The sequence below is a fragment of the Cornus florida genome, unplaced genomic scaffold (genome assembly GCF_030987335.1).
Source record: "Cornus florida cultivar Cherokee Brave unplaced genomic scaffold, ASM3098733v1 CherokeeBrave_3.0.0_Hap2_Chr08, whole genome shotgun sequence".
NCBI classification, from domain to species: domain Eukaryota; kingdom Viridiplantae; phylum Streptophyta; class Magnoliopsida; order Cornales; family Cornaceae; genus Cornus; species Cornus florida.
In genome coordinates, this window is record NW_026775578.1 from 4,302,958 (window position 1) to 4,328,598 (window position 25,641).

Consider the following 25,641-nt stretch of genomic DNA (forward strand, 5'->3'; position numbering starts at 1 on the left):
TTAGTCCAGATTTTGAATTTGGTCTAGGCAATGTGGATTTACTCATGGCACATAAAATGTTTGATAATACCATCCACCAATATAACAATAAATATAATGATAAGTTTCGTAAATAAATAAATAAAAGTAAATGTGTTCAACTAAAACCCAAAAAGAAAAAAGTTGATAAAGCAAGAGACAATGCAAGTCAAAGTAGGGTGGAAATTTCTACTCAGCCAAGGAAGAGCAGGATTTAGCCATGATCTTCAAACCCTCCAAATTGAAATGATTTAGTATCCACAAGACGTCTAATACCCCACTAAGAGAATAAAACATAATAAGACAATAATAGAAACCACATTAATAACATATATAATGTTTAACCTAGAGACACACTGGCAACCTGACCAAGATCATCTGGGTTCATTGACAATTTGGAATGCCAACAAGACCACCAGTCCAAGCAAGGTTCCATAACAATCAGATTAGCAGCACAAACAAAATGAATAGGCGGTAATACCAAGGAAGTAGCCAGATTATTAGTTGACTTTTGCAGGATCAAACCGGATGGATAAGCTTTTCTTTATGTGTCCTTACCAGTCACCTCGTAAACCATTAGGAGACGGGAAATATAAGCTGTCCTTACCAGTGCCCACAACCAGGAAGCCACTTTAGACTACTTTGTCCCACTATCAGGACTAATATCTCCATAGGAAACCAAGCCCCTTTTTCCAGCTGGGGAACTGGATCTGGACCTACTAGGAGAAGCAGATGCCACTTTATCAGCATGCTTTTGTGGAACAGCTTCAGGAGATCTAGAATGAGATGAGCCTCGGCTTCTAGAACTTGAGCTCATTCTTCTTCTGTTCGAAGTGTGCCGATCATCAACTCGAGGCCCAAGACGTAACATTAACCTCTCACTCAGTGGAGGTCGCCTATCTATGGGACTAGGACTACGTATTGGGCTCCGGCTTCGGTCCCTTCCACGACCACGGACTCCTGGGCTGTGAGAGATACTCCTACTTCGACTTCTCCTGCTTCGGTATCTAAGAAAGAAGAAATTTATTTTAATTCTTTTTGTATGATAGTGCTACTCTCACTGACATGGTAATGATACAATTTGTAATAAACCCCAAATTCATCCCCTTTTTGAATTCCATGCCTACACCACCATGCAAGCTACAATATCTTCACTGGTATTTATGATGGGGAATTCAATCAGTAGCAGCGACTGACTTTTATTGCTCGACGAATTTATTGTAAAGATTATAAAAAGAATACAATTGGTAGAACCTTTAAAGCATACACACAAAAAACGAAGATTACGTAGAAAATGAAGAGTGAGATTGACTTCTGGCATATAACATTAAGCCCCTACATAAAAACAGAACAAACCATATAATATAACAAAGGAGGCTGCAAAAAGTGCACAAGAAGACCGAAATTGAATGGCAACAAGGAACAAAAAGAAAAATGGACAATCGAATCAGAAGATAATAGAAGTTTTAAAAAGGATGAACTGTTTTGTAGCTACATCCATACATATGCTGACCGGAAAATCATTAATTAAATTTTTTATTTCCTCAATTGGTCATTACTGCAAAAGAAAAGGGGGAAGAAGGGAAATTAAGTCAGAACTTCTAGTCATCTCCAGATTGGTTGTTTTTGTTGTTGGCTTTTCACTATTCTTTATCATGATGCAGTAGTAATACAACGCCATGTTATAGTAGCATACATTGGAGAAACAATAAGGCAAAATTATTACTAAATAAAATTCGCAGAAACATGAACAGATATCCAGATCAACTGAAGGAGAATAGGGAGAGGGAGAACCTGGGGGGACTCCTGCCTCTAGGTGGGCTTCTATAACGTCTTTGTGGTGAGCGCTCAGAGTAGTTTCGGTAGCTTGAATATCTACAACAAAAAGAATAAGTTCAGAATTGCATGGGAGCCTCACCCTCAATTCAGGAAAAAAGAAGAAATAAAATACTTTTGAGATAACCTACCTATCACGATTCCTATCAGGAACATTTCTTCCGGCATAGTGATAGGACCTACGAGGTGAATGCTCTGGAGGGGGGGTACGGTACCGTCGTGCGAATTTATAACGTTCAGTGAAGCCCCGCCCTTTTCTAATACGCTTTGGGGTGCCATTGGGAGAACGGCTTCTTGACAAACTTCGACCATGATTAGAAGCAGAAGGTCCAGGGGCCTTGCGAGTGGGACCACCTAAAGGACTCCTTGAAGAATTTCTCCGGTTTTCCTGACCAGATTTCCCAGTTCCATTATCATTTTGAGACCTCATAGTTCCTTTAGGACTCCTGCTGTGATCAGTCCTAGATGTGGACTTCGATATTCTTTTGGGACAAGGAGTTGGGCTTCTGTTTATTATTAATAGAAGAGATTTTGCTTCAGTATAGTTGCAAAAATATACATGTTATGCCATTAACAGTGGAACTGACATCAAAATGTTATGCAAGTGTGAGTGAAGTAAGTCAATAGCAAAAACCTGGAAATGTTTGAGTTATCTGAATAATGATGCTGCTTAGCAGTTTTGTCATATTTAGTTTCTGTCCCATGCCCATTGTTCAGGTGTTCATCCTCCTGGGAAAATTCACCTTCTTCATGCGATGAGTTGTCCTCGGCCATCTTCAGGTCGCCATCCTTTTGCTGCTCTATTACAGCCTCTTTACCTATGAGTGTACCAAGGGATTTTTTCTCCGCATCTGTAGCATCAGTAAATATGAGCCAGAGCGACGTTGTCAAAAGAGTGGTTCAAATTCATTTGATAGCCTTTGCTATCTCACATAATAATGAATGTCTAAATTAGGACACCATGAAGTAATGAAGAAAAGAGGGCATAGTGAAAATATATCAGATTGGATACCAAGATTTATGGGTTGCTTTTTTTTAGGAATTGATGAGTTACTGGTTTTACGGGCAGAAACACGAGGACTGTCTTCTCCATTATCAGAGCCACTTCTGCTACAACTGGTACTCTCACTTTCTGTACTGCTTGAACTCTCCGTGCTCCTGAAAGTTATGCAAAATATTTCAAAAATAAAATAAAAGTAAAAGAATGGGCTGCATAACAGAAACATATACAACAGCTGCACAAAATATGGGAGAAAAGCAGACCATTTAGACCTGCGCCTTGATCTTGTACTACGACGGCCCCTTCTCTGCCTTTGCCTATCCCTCCTCTTTTTCCCACGTTGTTTGTCTCTTTTTGACGACCTCCTCTTCTTCCTATGTCTTTCATCACTGGATGAACTCAAAGAATACGAATCATATTCAGAATCGTTAGAGCCCGAGTTGGAATCAGTTTCTGAAGAATACGAATCAGAATCCGTATCAGAGCTCAATGAATCGGATGAAGAATGTCTCCTTTTTCTCTTCTTTCTTCTGTCCTTGAGAGATATCTTGCGTCTTCCTTTCGCTTGCTCATCATCAGAACCATCATCGGAAGGAAAAGCTTTCTCTGATTTTTTATTTTTTCCTGAGAGAGATGGCACACCAAAACGCATTAAATACCATAGAGAAATATACACTGTCATCAAGCCACCAAGGAGTAGGTAATATTTCAACAGAACCTAAATTATACCTTTCTCTGCTTTAACTGAATCATGAATTTTGCCTCCAGAAATTTCACCACAATCTACAATTTTTACAATCCGGGATGGTTTCCCTTCAGATGTTCCCACTTGTTCAATTTTCCTCAAAATGTCCATCCCCTTCACAACCTTCCCGAAAACTACATGTTTCCTGTAACATAACTAATAAATGAAAAATAATACCGTGCACTAAATTACGAAGTAATTTCTTAATCTAAATTTGAGCCTTTCAGGAGGGTGGTTACAAATAAAGGCAAAATACAGGAATAACAAACACAAGATGAAATACCCGTCAAGGTAAGGTTGAGGTTTGAATGTTATAAAGAACTGGGACCCATTTGTATTTGGACCACCATTTGCCATAGAAAGAAGACCAGGCACATTATGATTCAGTTTAAAGTTCTCATCTGCAAAAAAAGACATACAATGAAATCACAAAACCAACAGTAACCAATTATATGCCCAGATGAGCACAAATAAACAAATAAAACCTACCAGCAAACTTCCCTCCATAAATGCTTTCTCCACCGGTGCCTGCAAACCATTAAAAGGTCGTGCCTTACAAGTCTGGGCATGAAGATGGAAGTTAAACAGCACATCTGTACTCACTAGAACAACAAACAAAAAAAAAAAAAAAAGAGAAAAAAGCATACCATTTCCCTTTGAAAAGTCACCACCCTGTAGGAACAAAATAAGATTCATTAGATAAATATATTGCATATATCTGTTTAAAAAGACAAGTGAATTATATAATGTATCTTCTTGTGCATAAATTGTAAGCGCAGAAGACCTAATTCTTCCAGTTAAAACAGATACGTATATACCTCCAGTACAATTCTAACCACAGAATTATTGTACAATTGTTATGAAAGTGTAATAATATTTTCAAAACTTGGACTTCAATATAGAAGAAGCATTGAGATATGGTGTCAAAATATTCGCCATGCAATATAACTCCTACTTTTGATGTATTCCTCAGTACTATAAGCAACAAAAACAGATTATTTTGATAAACTGACTAAAGATACTTGTTGCCATAAAACCCGAGTATGTAACATGAAAATTATCACTTTAAATATGCACATAGATATAGATATATGTATATAAATATTAAGAAATATTTATACATATGAATATGCATATTGTTAACTACCATCGACTCCAAAAGCTTAAGCTGTTAAAGAGGTGTAACGTTAATATGTAAATCCTTCAACAAGTCCCCTCACGTGTGGCCGCCTTTTTTGGTTCCACACGTGTTCAATTTTAATTATCAGGGTAGGTCTGAAGACAGGACCTTGTCTGCTCTGATACCATGCTAACTACCATCTACTCCAATGCTCTGTTTGGTTGGAGGGATGGAAAATGAAGGGAAGGGAGAGGAAGAGGGATGGAAGAGACATCCCTAAGGAAGGGAAGGTGTCTCACACACTTTTTGTTTAATTGAATGGAATGTATAGTAGAAAGGATGAATGGGGTGACATTTTTTTTTTTTTTTTTTGTTTGGTTGGAAGGAAGGGAATGAGAGTTTTTATGTTTCTTTTACATATATACCCTCATTATATAAAATAAGAACACGGTGGGGTTCAACAATAAATTTTTAGAAATGTTAAAAATGTAAATTACATATTTGTGGGTAGTTAGCCTGCTTTCTATCTCCTCTTCCCCCTAATATTGGGCGGATAGACATAAAGAAAGAAGGATGCTTCATCCCTCCTTGCTTCCTCCCTCTCTTCCCTTCCCTTCCCCTCCCTTCCCTTCAACCAAATACGAAAACGTTTTTTTATCCCCCTTCTCATCCATCCCAACTCAATCCTTCCCTCCAACCAAACATACCACAAAACTTTAAGCTATTAGAGAGGGTGCAACTTTAATATTTAAATCCTTAACACATATAATATATAGATTGCCATGTTATTAGCATATCAATATCTTCTTTTTTAAGAAATTGTTATTTCTCCATCTTTGTACAAAGCATACTGTTTCATATCCATGTCCATTCCTCATAGCTGGGAGACCATACTACATAACGTTCAATATATTATATCTTTTGAATTTCTCATAATGAAAACAAATGAAATGTTAAAATATTTCAACCAAAAAATAATCAACATGTCAATGCATCTGTTCATAGTTACCACTATTAAAAAACTTGTCTTTGTTTTAATGTATGAGCTGGTTTTCAATTCCTCCTCCATTATTGTAATAAAATCATTATTAATAACTGACTTGCATCTAAAATATCTTAAAGAAACGAAATTGTAAATAGAACCATTATCATAAAAGCATTTTGTGAATACATACAAGTGGACCTGATATCATGCATGCATGACGTAGTTGTTACTTGTCACTTCCGGCACGATAAGCATCAAAATGCTAATCGTTCAAATATGTAAAACAGATGGATAGTTGCAACATTTGTACCATATTAATTTAGAAACAAGAGACCTCCCATGGGGTCTATGAAAATGAGGCAAAACCCATTGTAATTTACATTTTGCTCATCCACAGAAGATTGATTATCCTCTTCTAACGCAGACATAAAAACTCTTCAGGCAATGTGTGGGCTGGATTATCATCATTGATTTAACAGGTACATGTTACATTCTCACAGACAAGCTGAATCTGGAACGACTGTAGCACTAAAATGGTGGGGGTAAACATTGTTGCATATATCCTGTCCAACGTACCCTTACAAAAAGAAAAAGAGGAGAGGAAGAAGAAAGAGAGAGAGAGAGAGAGAGAGAGAGAGAGAGAGAGTACACCTGAGCCATGAAACCTGTAATTATCCGATGGAAAATAGATCCCTTGTAGTGCAAAGGTTTCCCTGTGTTGGCTCCAATTCCCTTCTCGCCTAAAAAGGACCAGACACGAGCATCAAGTCAGCCAAGAACATCGGTCGAAACAGGAAAAGATGTTTTAAGTCCAACAGAATTTAATGAATATTTCATAAAAACCATTATGAATAATTGGGCATCTAACTATATTGACTTATAAGAAATATCTCCTAAAGCCGGTATGAGGCTGGAACACATTTATAATAAGAACAACACTTCCAACTTTGTATTTGTTTTCTCATTTCCAAGTTCAAAGTAGATCCACATTTTCTACTTTTACAAAAAAAATAACTTATAATAAATTTACATCAAGTGCACAGAAGGTAAAGATATGCCGCTCATTCTTAAAATCCTACATGTTAATAAGGGTAGTGTCTCAATATACACCTCACTGATAAACTCTCTAGGAACTTGTGTCCATTTGCCAATGCATCAATTAAGGTCGGAAGATCCATAGGAATAGGGAGGGCTGCCCCAATTGCATAGCCCATCATTTCCCTGGGATAATAATAATAACCATACTAACAATATTAGTAGTATGAGACGTGTCGAAACTAACATGCAACTGAGGTCCTTTAATTTTTAGGCCAGTTTTCTAAAATTAAACGGATCATTACTTCTTTATCTAATAGAAATAAAAATAACAATTATTAGAAGATAATACAGGAAGCGATGTTGCTTGAGTACAATTTTGAAGCAAATTGGAGTTAGAGACATGTTTCCTTCCATAGTGAAAAACGAAATAAAAAACCATTAGTATCGAAGTGGAGATAGCTGTAAATGTCATACATTTATGGGTGTTCATCAGTACTTGGTGCAAGACAACATTGTAGGATTCAATTCCTTTTCTAGGCTATATGCTGTCAAGCATATGAAGCAGATCAGTCACTGGTAAAAATTGGTGTTTTGTTTCCTTTATTTTTTGTTAGATCAGCCAAGGAGGAGTCATTGATTGGTGCCGGTATAAACTCAAATGGTAGAAAATATCACCAAAAGTTAGGTTATTTAGGTCTGTTTCCAATGCTACCGTTCCCAGCCCTTGAAAAAAAAATTGAAAAAAAGGCACCCCCATAGTAGCACTCACTAATGGACATTTGTTAGATCAACTAAAGAATGACCCTCGGCCAATTGTGACCTTGATTTTCATTATTTCTTAGCTTCAGTCAGATAGTAGATAAAAGCCTTATGATTAACCATATCATCAATGCAATCTCAATAGATGATGGATCTTTCAAAGGAAAACCGTGTTCTAAAAATAATTATTTTTTTCACATAACTTGGATAAGATTCATAGTAAGATACCCGTGCAGAGTGCCCGAAAATTTTCTGCCGTCCTAGGTACAACATCAGCAAAAAGCTGCAACCATTCAGAAAAGCATATTCATCAATATCTCAATTCATAAACTTCCTGTTAAAAATAAAAAGTGGACTAAAGACCTAATAAAGGACATATACATAGAGAGTGTTTATAATTAGAACATTACCTCCATGACAATTTTTTGTGCAGGATCCCCATCAATTGATACGTCTAAGAATACTAGTGGATTCTTTTTCTTATTCATTTGTCTTTACTCCTAGATGCTGAAATTCTACTTCAATGTTAGCACATAGTACACAAAGATATACAACACGATAAACAAAGTATTATTTTCACTAATCTATACCCATTTGTCAAACACCGACTTTGCTGTGCGAAAAATCTCTACCTACCATGCCTATGTATGATGCATTTAGAACCTGTTTACAATTGCTTTTCAACTGCTTAAAAGTGCTTTTATCTTAAAAATTACGCTTAGATGTGTTTGGTAACCCTTAAAAACACTTTTAATAGTTATCAACTTTAGGTTGGTAGAGCTTTTGAATGAAACTAAAAGTTCTAGTTTCTAAAATTGTGTTCTGGGTAGAGAATCTATATTTTCAGTAACTGTCTTTACTTAGACAATTTTATCCCTTTTTTTCTTTTTTATAAAGAGAATTTCACCCCCTTCTTTTATAAACCCATTATTAAAAAATATAGTAACATTCCATTAAAGAACATTTTTGAAAAATTAGCAATAGAAGTGATTTGAAAAATGTTGTTACCAAATAGATTAAAAAGTACTTTAATTATAAAAAGTAATTTAGATAGTGAATCACAAAACATCTAACACGCTTTTTTATAACAACTATTTTTGTGACAGCTCTACTGACAAAGGCGCTTTCTTCATTCTAACAGCAACACCAAACAAGCACTTAATCATTCTTGGCCATAGACAGGTCCATGTATGCCCAAAGGAAATAAGAATTGCTCAGTTTTTAGTTACGTTTGTAAAGTTCGTACAACATCCTAGAAGTTAAGTTCATACACCAAACTTTGCCCTTGTGATAAAATGCCATTTCAATCCATTGGCCTACAAAATTCCTCTCCACAGTTATTTGCAATAACATAAACAAGTGCACTTCCAAACACAACATATTTTTCAATATACAAGGGCATATAACTGTCTATTTTAATTGCAACAATTATTGGCACTCATGAATAGCTTATTTCAAATAGCTTCCAATATATTTAGTCTCCCTAATCTTGCATTGTTTCAAATTTCTAAGGCCTCTAGACCAAAAAACAAATTGGATATTCCATGAGATAAGTATCCAGCATCCACTTAATGTTAAATATATTATTCCATGTATTCACTCACTACCTCAAATGTTCAAACAAGAAGAGATATAGTCAAAATTGTGAAACTCCGTGTTAAAATCTAGATGGCGAGTGAGACACCTGCACACAAAGAAAATGGTATAAGAAAACATCTTAGAATAATACGAGTTAGGTCTTGAGATAACATAATTTTGAACCTTTTGAAAGAAGAACATCCACAGGGCAGAGCAACACTTTTATGAAAAATTAAACAAAAGTACTTCATCCCACTAAAATAATTACCAAATTACAGGCATTCAAAAGGTTGTATTATAATCTATGCTACATCATACATGGACTCAGGTCCTTGTGTCAGGTACAGGTATGTATCCAAGGCCTCCAGGCGTAGGTCAAACCTCCAAATATTCATTTTATTCTTTAGAGTAGAGTAAAGTAAAGTTTTTATGTAATACAGTGACTATAATAGACATTTAAAATGGGGAGGTCAGAATAATACAATAAAATGGAATTAGTGGATTTTTTTTTAAGGCATGTCCAACCAAAACTGTCAGACACATATCCCAAACCCAAGTCCAAATAACATGTCCCAATCCACAAAAGTTGAACACTACACAAAAGGTCTTAGGGTCTGTTAAATTTACAAGGGGTTAGCTTTCATTATTATATATGTTCAAAAACCAAGCAATGAAAAAAAATTAAAAAATAAAAATAACTCTTGGAGCAAATAGGGTTATTATGGATATTAGGCAAAGAAACACATTAATCAAAGGGTAAGTACACTGGCCTCCCATGAGGTTTGTCATAATTACACAGACCTCCTCTGTCGTTTTAAAAATTACTCTGACCTCCCCAAAAAACGAAATATTGTTACAGACACCTCCCTTACATCAAATTGACCAACGGATTTATGTGTTTTACTTAAATGCCCTCAAATAATGATTGAAAATTACTATATTATCCATCTCTTACGGGATGAGACTTAAGAACCAAATAATGTTTATCTGACATTTTGTGTCTTCCCTAAACATTAGTCAAAGAAGTACAGCAGCATTACAATGATTTATTGGTCGATGTAGCAGCCATTGAAGCAGGACTGATCGATTTGCCACCTTACATGGACAGTTTCTCTCAAGACACCAAGCCTGAGAGTTCATCTAGTTTGAAAAGAAGCCAAAAAAGGTCCAAAGTAAGATAAAGAAATAAAAGACCGAGGAGGGTAGGTAGGGTATATAGATATAACTTTAAATGAAATATATATATATATGCACGAAAATCTAGATTCACGCATGGACAAATTTTAAATAAACTTGATAGTGAGTTTAATCAAATCATTTTTGTTTGGTGTTTAATTAAATTTTCAAGTGTAATGGCCTAACTATGTATTTTTCTTATTTCTTTTTCTTTTTCTTTTCTAGGTAGGTAAATCACACCAACCCATTTATCTCACTGTGGAGTTTTAAAAAATATATAAAAAAATCTCTTATTCTTGTCAAAATTCTCTCATTATATATTCTCTAGTTGGTCTTCAACTAATGCCAAAATTCATTTTTTATTCTACTCTAACAGAAAAGTATATGATCCATGCAGGTTAATTCCACTTTGATATACCATAAGCAGACACATGACAAATTTGCATATTTGTAAGTAGGCTCAGTTTCAATTCGGAATTTCAACACCCAAATTCCAGTTTGTTCATTTACTATCCAGAGCAGTTCCTGTTTGGTGACCATGGCTCGTCGGGATCATTTGTCTCTATCTATAATATATGCATGTCTTGTGTATGTCGGAATGTATTGCTATTTCGAGTTCCACAATCTAGTTTTCCTTCTTAATTGAAGGCAGTCCGCGTAGTTCGGCAATGGTATAAGCTTTGATAATTATTAAGATTTAAAATAAATTACCAAGAAGTTTTCCTTTTTACTCTCGGATTAAACTTGGAACAAAATCACTTTTTACATACTAATGGTAGGTGTAAAAATTGTTCAAAATAAAATGTCCATAATACTCTCCAACATACAGATCTTTTTTGGTAAAATAACCACACTAGTATACAAATGTCGGCTCATACAAGAAAATTATAGCTTCCATCAATAACCCTTTTTGCCCCTGAAGTTTTTCTTCTTTTTTTCATTGTTTGGTTTATGAAATATATAAAAATGAAATCTAACACAATAAAATTAACAGACCCTAAGACCTTTCATGGAGTGGGGCAGATCTAAAGAACACGGGAGTAAGGGACGTGTGGAATATCATATAAAAGGCTCAAAAAGGAAGGGAGGTAAGGATGAAGCATCTGATAGAATGAAATAAGGCTATGGGTGTAAAGGCACATGTGGCACCTTCTGAATTCTGACTGATAAAGATGATTTTTTTTTCATGAGGCTCCTGGTGCAAACTTATATGTTTTAAACTAGAAGTTTCAAGGATATGCAAATTATCTCAAGAATGTCCATAATTTTGTGGAAACTTCTTAGGGTATGAAAGACAGTGAGATACATGTTCAAGATTTGCATTGGTAATAGGTAGATGGCATTCATTTGGATTCATAAGCGGCATCCCTGTAGTCCAATTGCACATAAAAAGGTAAGAAGATAATAGAGGATGATAATCACGCTAAGAATGCTAAAGTTGCAGCTATATATCTGGAGATCAATAGGCATGAAAAATCGATATGCCTGCTAGTGTTTTCCCATGTTCCACATAAAATATGTGGGGGCGTGGCTCCCAACTGCATTTGGTAAATTTAAAATTGTCAAAACCTGGGAAAATATTAGGAAAAGAAATGCCCTGTGGTGCAATGATACCAGCTGGTGTTGTGCCTAAGTGAAGTTTTATATTGTAACTCGCAATTCTAGGAAGGTTTAAGTATCCGAGATGAAATTCAGAGTTTTCTTTAAATCCTTCCCTACATGCATCTTCTGCAGTTTATTTGTGGATTCCTTGGGAAAACCTTCAATGATCAGATTTGGTTGATTTGGCAACTAATTACTGAAAGGGGACATCAGCTCAGCGCGTAGTTAATGAACTCTACCTTGACGAAGCAACATACTGAATGTGGAAGGAAAATGTTTGTTATGGGGAGCAAGATATGATTAGCGGACATGGGTTGCACATGCTTCAGCATTACTTTTGGAGAAGAGGAAAGGGGATATAAAATTAGGGATTTTAGTAGTAAATTACGGTTTTTTATGTATGCTTACTGCTGTTTTTGGTGATCTTTGAAATTTAAGGTTATTTTGGTATTTTTATGTGTCAGGGTTTTTAGAGTCTACTTAATAATTTGCCTACATAAAGCCTCCTATGTAAACACTAAACAGACAATTTAGCTTATGATTATTGAATATTATTGTGAGTCTCATAACTCTTTCTCGGGAATTCTTCCCCATTTTTGTTCTTGCTTTTCTCAACCCCTCCGTCTATCTATAACCTATCTATTCACTGTTTTCTCAACCCCTTTGTCCAGCCTCGCCTCATCTTCTCATTCTCATCCCCTTATTTCTTTCTAGTTCTATATCAATTTAGTATCGGAACATTCTTTGTCCGATCATAGGATTAATTACAGAAGCACTCTTTATAAGAAAGCAACAGACTCAAAATGCCCCAACAGAGTGTTTACACCACGAAGGAGCACTTCCACATATTTATTAAATTGAACACATCATAAGGGATTTTGATATAAAGAAATAATTTCTTCCCTCTATAAATCAGATCAAATATTCATAAACTTCAAATTGTTCAGCTATTCCTTACAAAGATGTTAAGTTATTCAGTGACCATAATCAAATCATATTATTCTTCTCCACTTTAAGATCGTCTTAAATTGCAACAATCTATTATTACAATCTGTGCAAGCCAAAAAAAAAAAGTAAAGGTGCTTTGAGCCTAATCAGTGACACAAAGACCTCTAAACAATCATACAGATTGATTCTCCAAAACCTGATAAACTTCCCATATGGTTCTGACCATACCACTGTGATTTTCTGAAATTGTGATTTCAACTCCATTCGCTTGTCTTGACTCTAGCTTTAATGCAATCAGAAGACCTATTCATCTTCGGACTGAACATTGTCTCAAGTATAAACACCATATTTGAGAAATGATAGTTCAACGTGATGGATTATAGATTATATAATATGGATATTGTACATACTTCATGTGGTAAGATGAGTTAGTATTTTCCTTTTACATGCTGCTCCAGGTGTGAATCAGCACCGAGAATACATTTAATTATCTTCGACTTCAATACCAGCGCAACTATTGGAACCAACCCATGTGTGAACGCATGTCAATGACGTAGTAAAACAAAAGATCAGGGATTTGAAATTTATTCAGACATTGATCTGAGAAGACAGAAATTCTCTTGTGAAATATGATATGAACTCCAAAAGTGACAACAACTATACCATCTTGGGCTAGACATTTATGCCATGATTTCACAAAACCCTAAAACCCTAATTTTTGGTTCAAGCTTTATTTTAACGCACTAATATTTGACTACTTAAAATCACATATTTTACACAATTTCGACCAGAAAATGATAGATTTCAAGAAACATTAATAATTATCAGAAACCCAGAAGACCATGTCCAAAAAGATTGAAGAGAGACCATATAAATTTGAGGAACGATGAGTTTCGACCAATACCTTTAGTGAGTGAACTCCGACTTGTCAGTTGAAATCACAAACCAAAATCGGCGGCGAACACCATTGGTTTCTAAGATTGAAAGCCGCCGTCGGGCCCTCGCATGTATGTGTGTATAGAAAGGAGACGAGCACTCCTCTTTTCTTTTTCTTGGAGAGAGAGAGTAACAATTTCTCTTCTTGAATCAGCTACGTTATGACCGTCCATCACCTTGGTTCGTGGGCACGTGCATTTGTTATTATTGTTATTCGGATTGCTGTAATCTGCACCATTCGATTAAGATCATATATACTTGATCACAAATTAAGGGACGGCATAAGCTCGGATGGTACCATGTAGATGGCTAAACAAATAAGGACTTCCCATCAATTAATTATTAATGGGTGGTAAAAATATTAAAATTTTGTCTTACAATTAAAAATAAGTAAAAAAAATTCAGTAAATGTAAAATCACCATTATATCATTTATTTTTTAGATTTATACAAAAAGAAAATGATGTTTTGAGAATCAATAAAGGATAATTTTGATTTTTATTAAATTTAGTCGGTCATGTGCCAAACACATTTTTTTTAACGGTGCATTTTTAACGCTAACAACCGAAAAATTCTTCTTTACAACATTTTTAAAAATTTTAAGGAAGTTATATATCCAAAGTAAAATAATGGAGTGTTATTTGCTCAAAAAGTAAACCATACCAAACATTTGCTTTGGTTAGATTATTTTATGGTTCAGTTCAAGTTTCGATTCCTAAACGAGGAGTAGCTCGTTTAAGGTTTCGATTCCAGAAAATCGAATTGAACCGTGCATAAACTATCTATATGTATACACACACATATACAATGAGGCTCTTAGGCAATCAAAAAAAAGGGACGTTTGAACGGTCCTGAATGAGGCCTTTTTTTTAAGCCTTAAAAATCATATTGGTGGGACCACCCTTAAAAGCCCTTTTGCGAACCAATGGCACTTAAAAACCAAAACACGTTGGTGCTGCAATTTAAAGAACAAAATGTTCAGGTGAGACCACTCTTTTATAAAAAAAATAAAAAATAAAAGAAACTTGGACTTTATCACTTTAAACCTGACAAATTAAAATTTTGAAAAAAAAAAATTAGTATAGGAAAATATATATATATATATATATATATATATATATATATATATATATATATATATTAGTACAGGTAAAAAATCCCCTCCCCCCCTCCCAAAAAAAAAAAAATTCATGTATCGATCCCACAACAAATGTACCATTCAAGTCAAGAGTGCGGTTCGAAAGCGAGAACTCAATGACTTACTTCCCGGATCCCTGCTGTGATGTCCATCACTTTTTTAATTTTTCCTGGGCATTTCTCGTTTTGGCATAAGTGATTATTTCATTATCTCGGGTTGTATGCCATGTTTAGGATTGCACGTCACGAAGGTTTTATAGTGATTTAGAGTGTTTCATGGAGTTTGGGAAGCATGGATATGCTAGTTGAACCGTTTGGACATTTTATGAATTTTCGGGCCGAACGACTCGTGTGGGTCCTACGCCTGAATTTTTTGGATTTTAAATTATTTTCTTAATTAAAAAATAATTATCTTAGATGTCATTTACATAATTAATGAGGGTGGAATGGTCATTTGATGATGTGATGGCATGGTTGTAGTTTAATGAAGAGGTGGGGGCATTTTGGCTATTTCCTTGGTCCACCTTTTGACCCTTTGTGAGTTTGACACTTAAGCATGCACTTAGCAAGTTTCTAGCCACAATCTGTATGACTCCTCATGTAGAAGAGAGCTTCAGCTGATGGCCTCATGTTAATTCCATTTTCTTCTTCCTTTAACCAATTTCGTCCTCCATTAGAGGGGTTTTTGAAGCACCATTTAGAGAGACTTATAATAAGAGTTTGATGTTGAGGTGTGAATGAAAAATGACCTAGAGGGAATGAGGTTTCCATTGATATAGTATATGTGGTCATTCCTTAATCCATGGGTTTCAGAAAGTGTCTTAAAAAGAGGAGGATCTTAGTTGTACTTCAATTGAGAGTTCTTCATCTTCACCATCTTGTTGGTGGGTTCGATCTATCCTTGGAATAGCTTGGAGGTGTTTGTTCCTAGGGTTTGAATTCTCTTGAGGTAGGATTGTCTAACCCTCAATTACTTTGCCTTTAGTGAGTTAATCTATTTCAATTTAAGTTGTAAAGTGTATAAAAGTGGAACTGAAGCATGTTGAAACTGTTTGGCTGAAATTACATGCTACTGTTTTGCTCAAATTCATGTAAATTCGTAATTTATATTTTAGAGATGATTTGATATTATGATAATATAGTTAATTAGTTTTCATTGAAAATTGGTTTCATTTAAATTGATTGAGAAATGAATGTATTACGAATTTTTGAAGTTATAGTGTTCTTGTTGGAAATTCTGTGTTGGGACAGATTTTTTTTCGAATTTTCTCATCAAACCTGATTTTAATGGCAATGGATTTTGGTGAAGTTTTTATCTTGAAAATATAGTCTTTAAACTTTCATTAGGCTTTGGATTCACTCAATTTGAATGAGAATTGAATTTTTTATGATTTTTCAAAGTTGGAAGCAACAGGCTGAAAATCAGTTTTCTGGGCAGCATTTATTTCGAATTTATGGGTCAAAACTGTTCTAATTTGGAAGAGATTTTGTTAAAATAAATTGACACATTCAAAGTACATTGTTTAAGCTTTCATTAGGCTTTGGATTCACTCAATTTGGATGAGAATTGAATTTTTTATGATTTTTCAAAGTTGGAAGCAATAGGCTGAAAATCAGTTTTCTGGGCAGCATTTATTTCGAATATATGGGTCAAAACTGTTGGGAAGGGATTTTGTTAAACTAAATTGATACATTCAAAGTACATTGTTTAAGCTTTCATTAGGCTTTGTAATCACTCAATTTGATTTAGGATTGAAATTGTTATGAATTTTCAAAGATGGATGTAACAAGCTGCGTATGAATTGTTAACAACTAGTAGGAGTTGTTTTAACCCTCACACCCTTTGTTTCCTTGTGAACTAAATCTTTTAAATTGAACCACTATATGACTTGAATTAGGCTTTCTTTACAAGCATGTTGTGTAATAAAAATCTGAAATTTTGTAACTTAGACAGAAATGATGTGTTATGTGTTTTAAATATGGAATTTAAGCTCTTAAAATGTTGTTGATGTTTATGTGCCTAAAACTGAAATTTTAGTAATCACAATGGTTGTATTGTTATTATTTGACAAGTTGGAAATTATATATTTAGTTCACTTCAATTATGAACTGTTTTGTTATAAGTTTAGTATTGTATTAGTGTTCAAAAACTGAATGATATATTGTCCTTGAAACATGCTGCCATGATAAATTTGCTGCCAAAGTGTGTCCATAGAATATGATTTTGATGTGAGTAATGATGTGGTATTATAATATTGTGAAGCATGTGACATTCATGCACTCATTGGGAAAGAAATGAGAAAAATTGATTTGAAAGAAATGAAATGGATTTTTTGGAAAGAATTTTGTGAAAAACCCGGCCGCCTAGGAGTTGCCTACGGACCGAGGCGTTAATGAGGCCTAGAGGGGATCAGGGAAATCGCCCTAGTGTGGTTGTGTTACCTGGGCCCCAAATGACACCATGGAGTTGCCATGGGTCAGGGACAGTGGCCAATCCTCCTCTCGTGCCGCTATGGAGTTGCCATGGGACAGGTTCACTAACGGTTTGGAAATGATGATGGTAATGGTTTTGGAAAAATAGGGAGTGACATCGCATTACATTACAACCATTGCATGGCATATCCATTCATGACTTAATTTATAAATGTGATATTGTGGTTATTTTTCTCCCGGCATAGCATAGTACCAGCTAAGATATTGATTGGAAAAAATGTGGTAATTATAGAGTAATAGAGATGGGTATTCTGAGTTTATATTTATAATTAGACATGAGTGGTTATCCTTTTGTCTAGATGCAGTAAATCATTAATACTAAAAGGTACCTTAGGTATTAATAAAGGGATAGTTTTTTCACGGTACAGGGACATACATTTAGACTGATGGTTGTGATAATGAGAAATGTGATTCATTGTATAGAAAGTTGTAATAAGGGAAATGGTTTAGACTCTGTGTATATAGTACTTCATATTCTTCTGTGTTGACTATTTTGTAATACAGCATGATGATGTGATAATAATTTTTTTTTTTTCCCCGGATTTGCATGACTCATTTTTTTATTCCCATTCTTTGTTTGGATTCATGAGGATATTAAGGAGTGGTAGTTAGGCATTTCCTGCTGAGTTGTGGTTGCTCATTCCTATTATACATATATTTTTTCAGATTATGGACAAGAGGTCGTAGAGGGCATTCCTCCACAGCCATGGACGGATGTTGGGTTTTATTTTGTTGTATATCTTTGTGTAAATAGAGAATGTATATTTTGAAACCAACATGTATATTAATAAATATTCTTCCGAACAAATTTTGTTTAATTATTGTAATTAAAGGATTATGGGGTTTTACGTATCAAATCTACTTTTATATTTTCAGATAATGTGTGGACAGGGAAATGGACTTTGTGTGTGTGTGTTGGGACAGGGTACTTTATTTAGCATGACTTTTGAAACCAGGGAATTTTTTTTATTATCAGCCTTGAGTATTAAAGTTTTATCTAAATTTTTTGGACAGTGTTCCAGGGCTCGGTCAGATGTTTCTGAATATGAGTATTTATTTGTTATATTTTATGTTCACAACTTGGATTACGGTATAAGGTCGTAACACCTGCCAACGCCAATATGCCCATGAGGATGATTGTGTATAAAATATACTCAGCTTTGCATAATTATTGTATATGCTAAGGAGTCTAATAAGTTAGTTGTTTATTAGTTGTTTGAAACTAATGCCTAAATAATAATTTTAACTTTACATTTTATAATAAGGCAAAAACGATGTGGTTATGTAAGTTTCCTTTCTTTCTCCTTTTATCTTCTGTTTTGCTTTTCAGTTTGAAACTTCTGCTCTTATTCTTTTTTTCAAACTCTTCTGTACATTATTCTATATCAGTGGATTATGAATATATATATATATATATATATATATATATAACTTATGTAACATTTTCAATCAATTAAACAAAAATCTCATTTTGTCAATATATATTTTTCCCCAAGTTTTATTAATTGATTCAGAGATTCGGTTCCAACTTGCAATATAAAAAAAATCTCTCACTTTTGAGCTGAGATCAAAAGTGAGTAATGAATAGGTCAGATTCTCAAATACCATATAAATTACTCCATCTATCCAAAAATAGTTGTTGAATATCATATGATATATGTATATTTTTTATTTTATTTTTCAACATTTACTTTTTAAATGTTGCAATTCATACTTTTTTTTTTTATGTAACTGAAAGTATGAGACTTATAACTGGTTAAAACAGAATCTTACTCATATTTGGTGAAAATTGGTGTAAAGGACCTCTGAATTAGAGGTATCACTTTTGAATTATTCTCTTTGTACAATTGTACTATTATTTGATTATTAAAAATAATAAAGATGGATAATTTATTATGTATTACACATTATGCATTTCAGTTTTTGCTTGATTATTGATTTGTATTATTAGTACATCAAATTTGTATATGTTTATAAATTAAAGTATAATCGTTTAATTCAAATTTCTGTAAATATTGGCTTAAATCTTATTTGTGTTAGGGAAGTTTGATAATAAAAAATAAAATATAAAATATTATTTGTTATTTATTTATTTTTATATATATATATATTTTTACAAATTGGCAAAAATTTGGCTAGATATATATATTTGTATGAATATAATAAATAGTGAAAAAAATATACTTTGGCTTAAAGTAGTCTCATCATGTCACAACTATAAAATTGCAGACATGATAAGTGTCATTTTGCCCGATTGGTTGATTGCTCCCAGGCGTGCCTGAGATTCCCAAAATTTTACACACGCAAAAATTGTATAAGAGTGCAAAATTTTCATTAAAATAAGACATAAACACATAAAATGTATTAATATTGAAACCACACAAAACAAAGTTACCTCTTTATAAAATCCAATATTTCAAAGAAGGAATATTCGCACTCCACTTTACTCCAATTGCACTCACTTATCTTTTTCTTTTAAAGGAAATAAAGAAATGTCATTGAATTCATTAATGCACCATCCATTATTTGAATTCATTAATGCACCATCCATTATTTTATAATGTCATAACCACCATTTATGCACAATAACTTTTTTTACCTTTTTTTCTTCCTTTACTATATATATATATATATATATATTTTTTTTTTTCGAGGTCCTCTCAAATAAAATAATTTATTCTATACTGATAATTTTATTTTTGGCAGTCAAAATGGATAATTTATTCAAAATTTTTTTTTTTTTTACAATAAAAATAAATAATTTATTCAACAAAGTTAAAAAAAAAAAAATTCAGTCCTATCAAAAAGGTTACTTTTTTTTTTTAGTAATTTTTAATGGGTCCCATAAAAGAAATAATTCATTCAATAGAAATAACTCTTTTTTTTTTTTGGTCTTATCAAAAGAGATAACTTTTTTTTAATCCACTTTTTTCGTACTTTTTTTTTTTTTTTTTTTTATCTTGACAAAAAGAGATAATTTCTTCAATAAATAATTATTTTTTGGAAATTTTTTTCTTTCAAAAGAGATAATTTTTTTAATGATTACTTTTTATTTTTTTGGTTGGGTCAGCAGAGGCAATTATTTATTCAACATATATATATATTTTTTGCTCCTCGAATTTTTATTTTATTTTTTTATCTTGTCAATAAAGACCTAAAATATTAAAGATTTGAGATAAGGAGAGGAAGTTTGAAAGAACACTTGTGTCATTTAAAAAGTAATAATTATTTACTTCTAAAGTTAAAGTTAAAATTGTCATTTCATTTTAAGACTGTAGTATAAACGTAAAAAAGTGGAGTACAAATATCGTCTTCCTACTTCAATTGGCTTATTTGTTCCTCTTCTTTTAAGACTTGTAACTCTAAAAATAATTATAGTTCATCAATGTTTGAAGCCATGTCATGTTTTAAGAGATCTTAAAGGTTATTTCGGATAATGTAACAGTTAATTGCACCACGAGTTAAACATTTACTTGTTTGGATTGGGCTTAACAGAGCATGTCATGCATGCACATAAGCCCAAAAATAATGTAATAATATAATAATAAAAATAAACCAGTTTATTAGTTTAAATATAAAAAAATAAAATTCTTTTAAAGGGAACAGATAAAAACAAATTATTGTTGCCATGTAAATTATTGTATTACATATATAAATTAATATTACAAGGAGTAATGCTACGGTGGGAGTGCTCTCGTAGCAGTGCCCACGAGCTTCAACCATGGGATAAGGTTTTAACTTTTTATATCGATTCGAAAAAGGCAAACAAACGCCATATACACCGTTTGCCCACAACTCTCTTCTCCGCTCAACTTGTCCTCTCTTCCTCTGCTCACAGGCCATATCCAATTTCACCATCATTTATTCCTTCTCCACCTTATTTGTCTTCTCATCTTGACAGAACAGTTTCATCCCGATTCTGTTATCGCTTTCGCCTTCGTCCTCTCCAACTCCACCGCACCCTTCGCATTCTCTCCTACTAGTACTTTAGCATCTCCTCCAGCATCACTGCCCCCATTAAAATCCGGCAAGAGCACCAAGTTTCACACCATGAACGCCGGCGAGAATAACGTATCACTAGTGAAAAAAGAAAAGAAAACAGATTAACCTAAAAAAAATCCCAAACGCATCTCCTCTCTTCACCACTCAATCTCTAAAAAAATCACCCTACATTCTCACAAACAACAGTCTTGTATGACTTACAAATTTGTGATTTTTGCAACATCAGTTTGTCACGTTGCTTGTGAAGAATATGTGGGGAATAGCTTTGAATCATTGTGAAAAATGGTATTATTATTATTATTATTATTTGTTAAAAATAAATAAATTTGCCAGAAAACTCAGCAACTTCGCTGTAACTTTATTCTCTAATTAGACTAATTTTCGAAGCCTAAAACTCATGTCTTTTCTATTTGAATTTAAGCACAATCAATATGCCGAATTGAAGAGAGGCATGTCGAACTGGAACGGTCAGAACATAAGTGAAGCTATTGGGTTTGTCTCTACCGAAAACCGAACTGCAGTTATTGAGTCTGTCTTAGACCAGAAATCGAACTGCAATTATTGGGGTTGTCTTAGGCTGGAAATCAAAATGAAGTACTAGTCGCCGACGATGGTATTAAACAGGAATTTGTATGTTCTAAGCAATCCTCGGACTGAATCTTATCGTGATGAGTAATGATGTGTTGAAGAAACTTACTGTATGGTGGTTGGGTCGCTAATGATAAGTTCTCCTCGGCATTCATGAAGTTGAAACTGTTGGAAACTAGTTACAAAAACTAGTGTTTCCAGTGTGAATGAAACTTGTCAACAACTGATTTATAGCTGGGTGCCTATATGTATATAACGTGAATATTTTAATGTAAAGGTTTGTAATGTAAAGTTTGCTTACAAAGTCCAAAATTTAGGTTATTTAACCTAACCTCTACCGGTTCTTTAAAGTATTCTTAATATTTAATGTGGTTGAGGATTGGTTAAAAACAATTAATAAACTTAAACGATGCATTGGATTACAATATATGCGTGAATGTGTTAGTTGAAAAGGTACAATTATAACCTATTTAATATGAACTATTGCAATCTATTGAAGTAGGTGTGTCTAGTGGTGAATAGACACTATGTAAACCATTGCAATCTATTGGAGTGGATGCGTCTACTGATGAGTAGACACATATAAATGGTTGTGTCCAGTGATAAATAAACACACCCAGTAACCAAGAGGCACCATTTTATCTATAAATATCCCCTTGGCTGCATATTTCGTTGGTTTAATTCATTTTCTTCTTTTTCCCTCTCTAGACTTGAACCCAACCCAAGTGGGTTCAAACCATAGGTTAAGTGTTCCGAGCCACTTAGACCCTAATCTAATTTCATCGAGCAATATTAAGAATGGTTGAAACTATTTAGTTCGGATTGCACTCAATTTAGCATTTATATAGTATAGATGCATTTTTTAGTCAGAGTATTACACAGAGAAGGTTCATTGAATCCATGAGTTTATAGTACTAATACTGGTGGATGTAGACCGTTGTATCATAGAAGACAAGTGCCGCAGAGTTCGTTAATACCATGCGGGGCGTAAATTGTCTTAAGGATATAGTATCAAATACCAACCTCGGTCCAGGTTCTTTATATATTATTATTATTTTATTGTTTTAATTTGCATATTTAATTAAATATCGAGTTACATATTTAATTAATTATTTTTTAACATATTATTAATTATCTCATGGCATATTAGTATAATATTAGTTATATCTTAAATGTCATTTGAAATATATATTTTCTTACAGGAACTTGATGCTCTCACCAGACTTGAATGGGGACGGTTGAGTGCAGAGGAAGAGTGGGAAGGTTGAGTGCATAGGGAGAGAGAGAGTGTTATGCGCAAATGGTGTACACAACGTTTGTTTGCTTTTGCGAATCTCTAGAAAAATTTTATCCTACGACTGCAAAATGAGAGCTCATGGGTACTGCCATAATTTTACATGATATGCAATTACATGTATTGTCTTTTTGTTATGAAAATTATGTCTTTTTGTTATGAAAATTATGGCCCGAAATGTACATGTGTTTGACTTTTAATTGGTTATTGTTGTTACGTGGGACTATGGAAAGCAGTGACATTTTAATATACAATGAATTTACATAATGATCTCTTAAATTTGAGGCCCTTCTAAATTAGAAGTGTGATACCCCTCGATTTTAGAGCCACGGGTGATCAAGTCCGAGCACAGATCCGAGAGATACCAAACAATTAATATGTAAACAAGCAGGAATAAAAACTGAATTAAGAATAAATTAATAATACGCTGAAAGAAATCTAAAATAAAAATCCTCAAACTTTAAATAATAAATTAATATCATATAAATCCTTCAAATCCGTACAACTCAGGAATCCATCTAGTGGACCCCTAATAATTCCAACTGATAAAATGTTTACAAAATTAAAATCCAAAACTAAAGTAAGAAAGAAAATCCTATGTAATCGAAAGAGTGAGAGTTTGTATCTGCATCAACGCGATCAAGCTCTAAGCCTGGTACTGACGAACACTTGAAAAATAAGAGTGGGTCAGGCCCACATGCAAGTTCCAATCTATTACAATCCGTACATAAATCCGATACGCAAATACATCATAGATAGCTCAACAATAACTAAAGTAGTCCATATAAATATAAGTACGTACTATAGGATGTTCACTAGCCCACATAATCCGTCTCAACCCGAGTAGAACAACCAGGGAAACATCATTAGGCCTAGAAATCCATCCTAGGCGATATACGCACCCTAACCGTGATCAGGAGACTCAAGCTCGTATCATGGCATCATAAGTATATATTTAAATCCTTCCTAATATAGAAAAGTAAAACAACCATCCATTATGTCGTTTAACTATTTTAGTTGACAGGATATGCATCCATGTAGGAGTTAACTATTTTAGTTAATCAATTCCATATGTATGAAGGGGTATGACTTAGTTTTTTGATCTAATCCATTCCTGATATGTCACCGTCCCATACCGGTACATATAATGCAAATGCTCCAATAAATGATGAACACACATTTGGACATCAAATCCATCCAGAAATAAATATAATAGAAATCTGATATATGTAAGGTTATATTACACATCCAGTATAATCATAAGTCTTCTTTTTAAATTGTTAAAGTAATAATGAATAATTTAAACCATCCGTATCCATATAATTGACAAATCAGAAATTATAATCATTTATCAATAAAAATGCATATAAAATAAATAAATAAATTTCAGTTATATTATTTTAAGAATTAGGGGTATTAGAAGAAGCCCTAGGCGATCGCGTGGTTCACCTATGCCTAGGGTTGGCCCTGGTTGCTCTGTGTGTTTAGGAGAGCGCGTTCGAGCTTTGCACCATTCTCCATCCCCTCTAACCACTAACCCTTAACATTGACATTCTTGCCATGAATAAATAAATAATAACAATAATAAAACTACCCGCATGTACACAACACTACAATTTTTAGCCTACACACAAAAATAAGGCTATTGCCAAATATTTTTTTATTTCCAAATTTTATATTTGTTTCACAAATACAAGATAAAAGCTCGTATGCTTTTATAGTATAAATATATTATATTTCTTTGGTTAAGAGGTTTATTATTATCCATTTGCGGTATAAATTTATATTTGCTTTCATAAGCCAAATCTATGTGGTTTTAAAAAAGAATAATCATGTTAGGAACCAAATCGAATCAGTCTTTCATGGTTCGGTTTAGTTCGGTTCCAAGGTAGAACGGTTGTGGTTCAAAATTTGTAGGAATTATTGGAATCAATTTGTTTCCTATTTAGCTTGGAATCCGACCGAAGTACGGTGTACAATGCAATTTGGGTGAACAACTTCAATTCGGCCCAAACCCCGTCTAATTTATTCCTTAAGATTTTGGAGAATTAACAAGTAGAATTATTGTTTAAAATTTAGTAATTAAATTGCATTAAATAATTAATTACTATTATTTTTATTAAAGTTATTTTACTTTTTATTACTTGGAGAAATTTGAATCAACTGAAATTTTTTTTTTTTTTCAATCCCCCTCCCCACTTTCATATAACTATGTATTTGTCATTCAGCAGCAACGTGTTTTTCTCCTTTTACCTTGCTTTCACATAATTATTCATTTCAATTTCTATTCAAGACTCAAATTTTAATTTCATTCAAAAATTGTAGTGAGTTAAATTTTTTCTCATTTAAAAGACCTTTTAAATTATCAAACACATTTAAAAATAATT

General features: G+C 33.5%; 1 protein-coding gene across 10 annotated transcripts; it reads right to left on the reverse strand.

The window, feature by feature from the left end:
• Positions 1–94: 94 nt before the first annotated feature.
• Positions 95–13,907, reverse strand: LOC132268985 (peptidyl-prolyl cis-trans isomerase CYP63). 10 transcript variants are annotated; one of them, XM_059769945.1, is made up of 16 exons: positions 13,710–13,907; positions 10,120–10,219; positions 9,109–9,185; positions 7,912–8,008; positions 7,730–7,784; positions 6,356–6,444; positions 4,247–4,271; positions 4,089–4,127; positions 3,883–4,000; positions 3,584–3,744; positions 3,118–3,478; positions 2,867–3,012; positions 2,489–2,705; positions 1,986–2,360; positions 1,813–1,893; positions 95–1,025 (listed from the first exon to the last, which is right to left on the reverse strand). In XM_059769945.1, the coding sequence occupies exons 4-16, from the start codon at positions 7,987–7,989 to the stop codon at positions 656–658; spliced, it is 2,115 nt and encodes a 704-aa protein (XP_059625928.1). In that variant the 5' UTR covers positions 7,990–8,008; positions 9,109–9,185; positions 10,120–10,219; positions 13,710–13,907; the 3' UTR covers positions 95–655. The 10 variants fall into 10 exon arrangements, with proteins under 10 accessions (XP_059625928.1, XP_059625930.1, XP_059625925.1 ...); XM_059769947.1 differs by lacking the exon at positions 10,120–10,219 and having other exon boundaries at positions 3,127–3,478; XM_059769942.1 differs by lacking the exon at positions 10,120–10,219.
• Between the last annotated feature and the right edge of the window lie 11,734 nt (positions 13,908–25,641).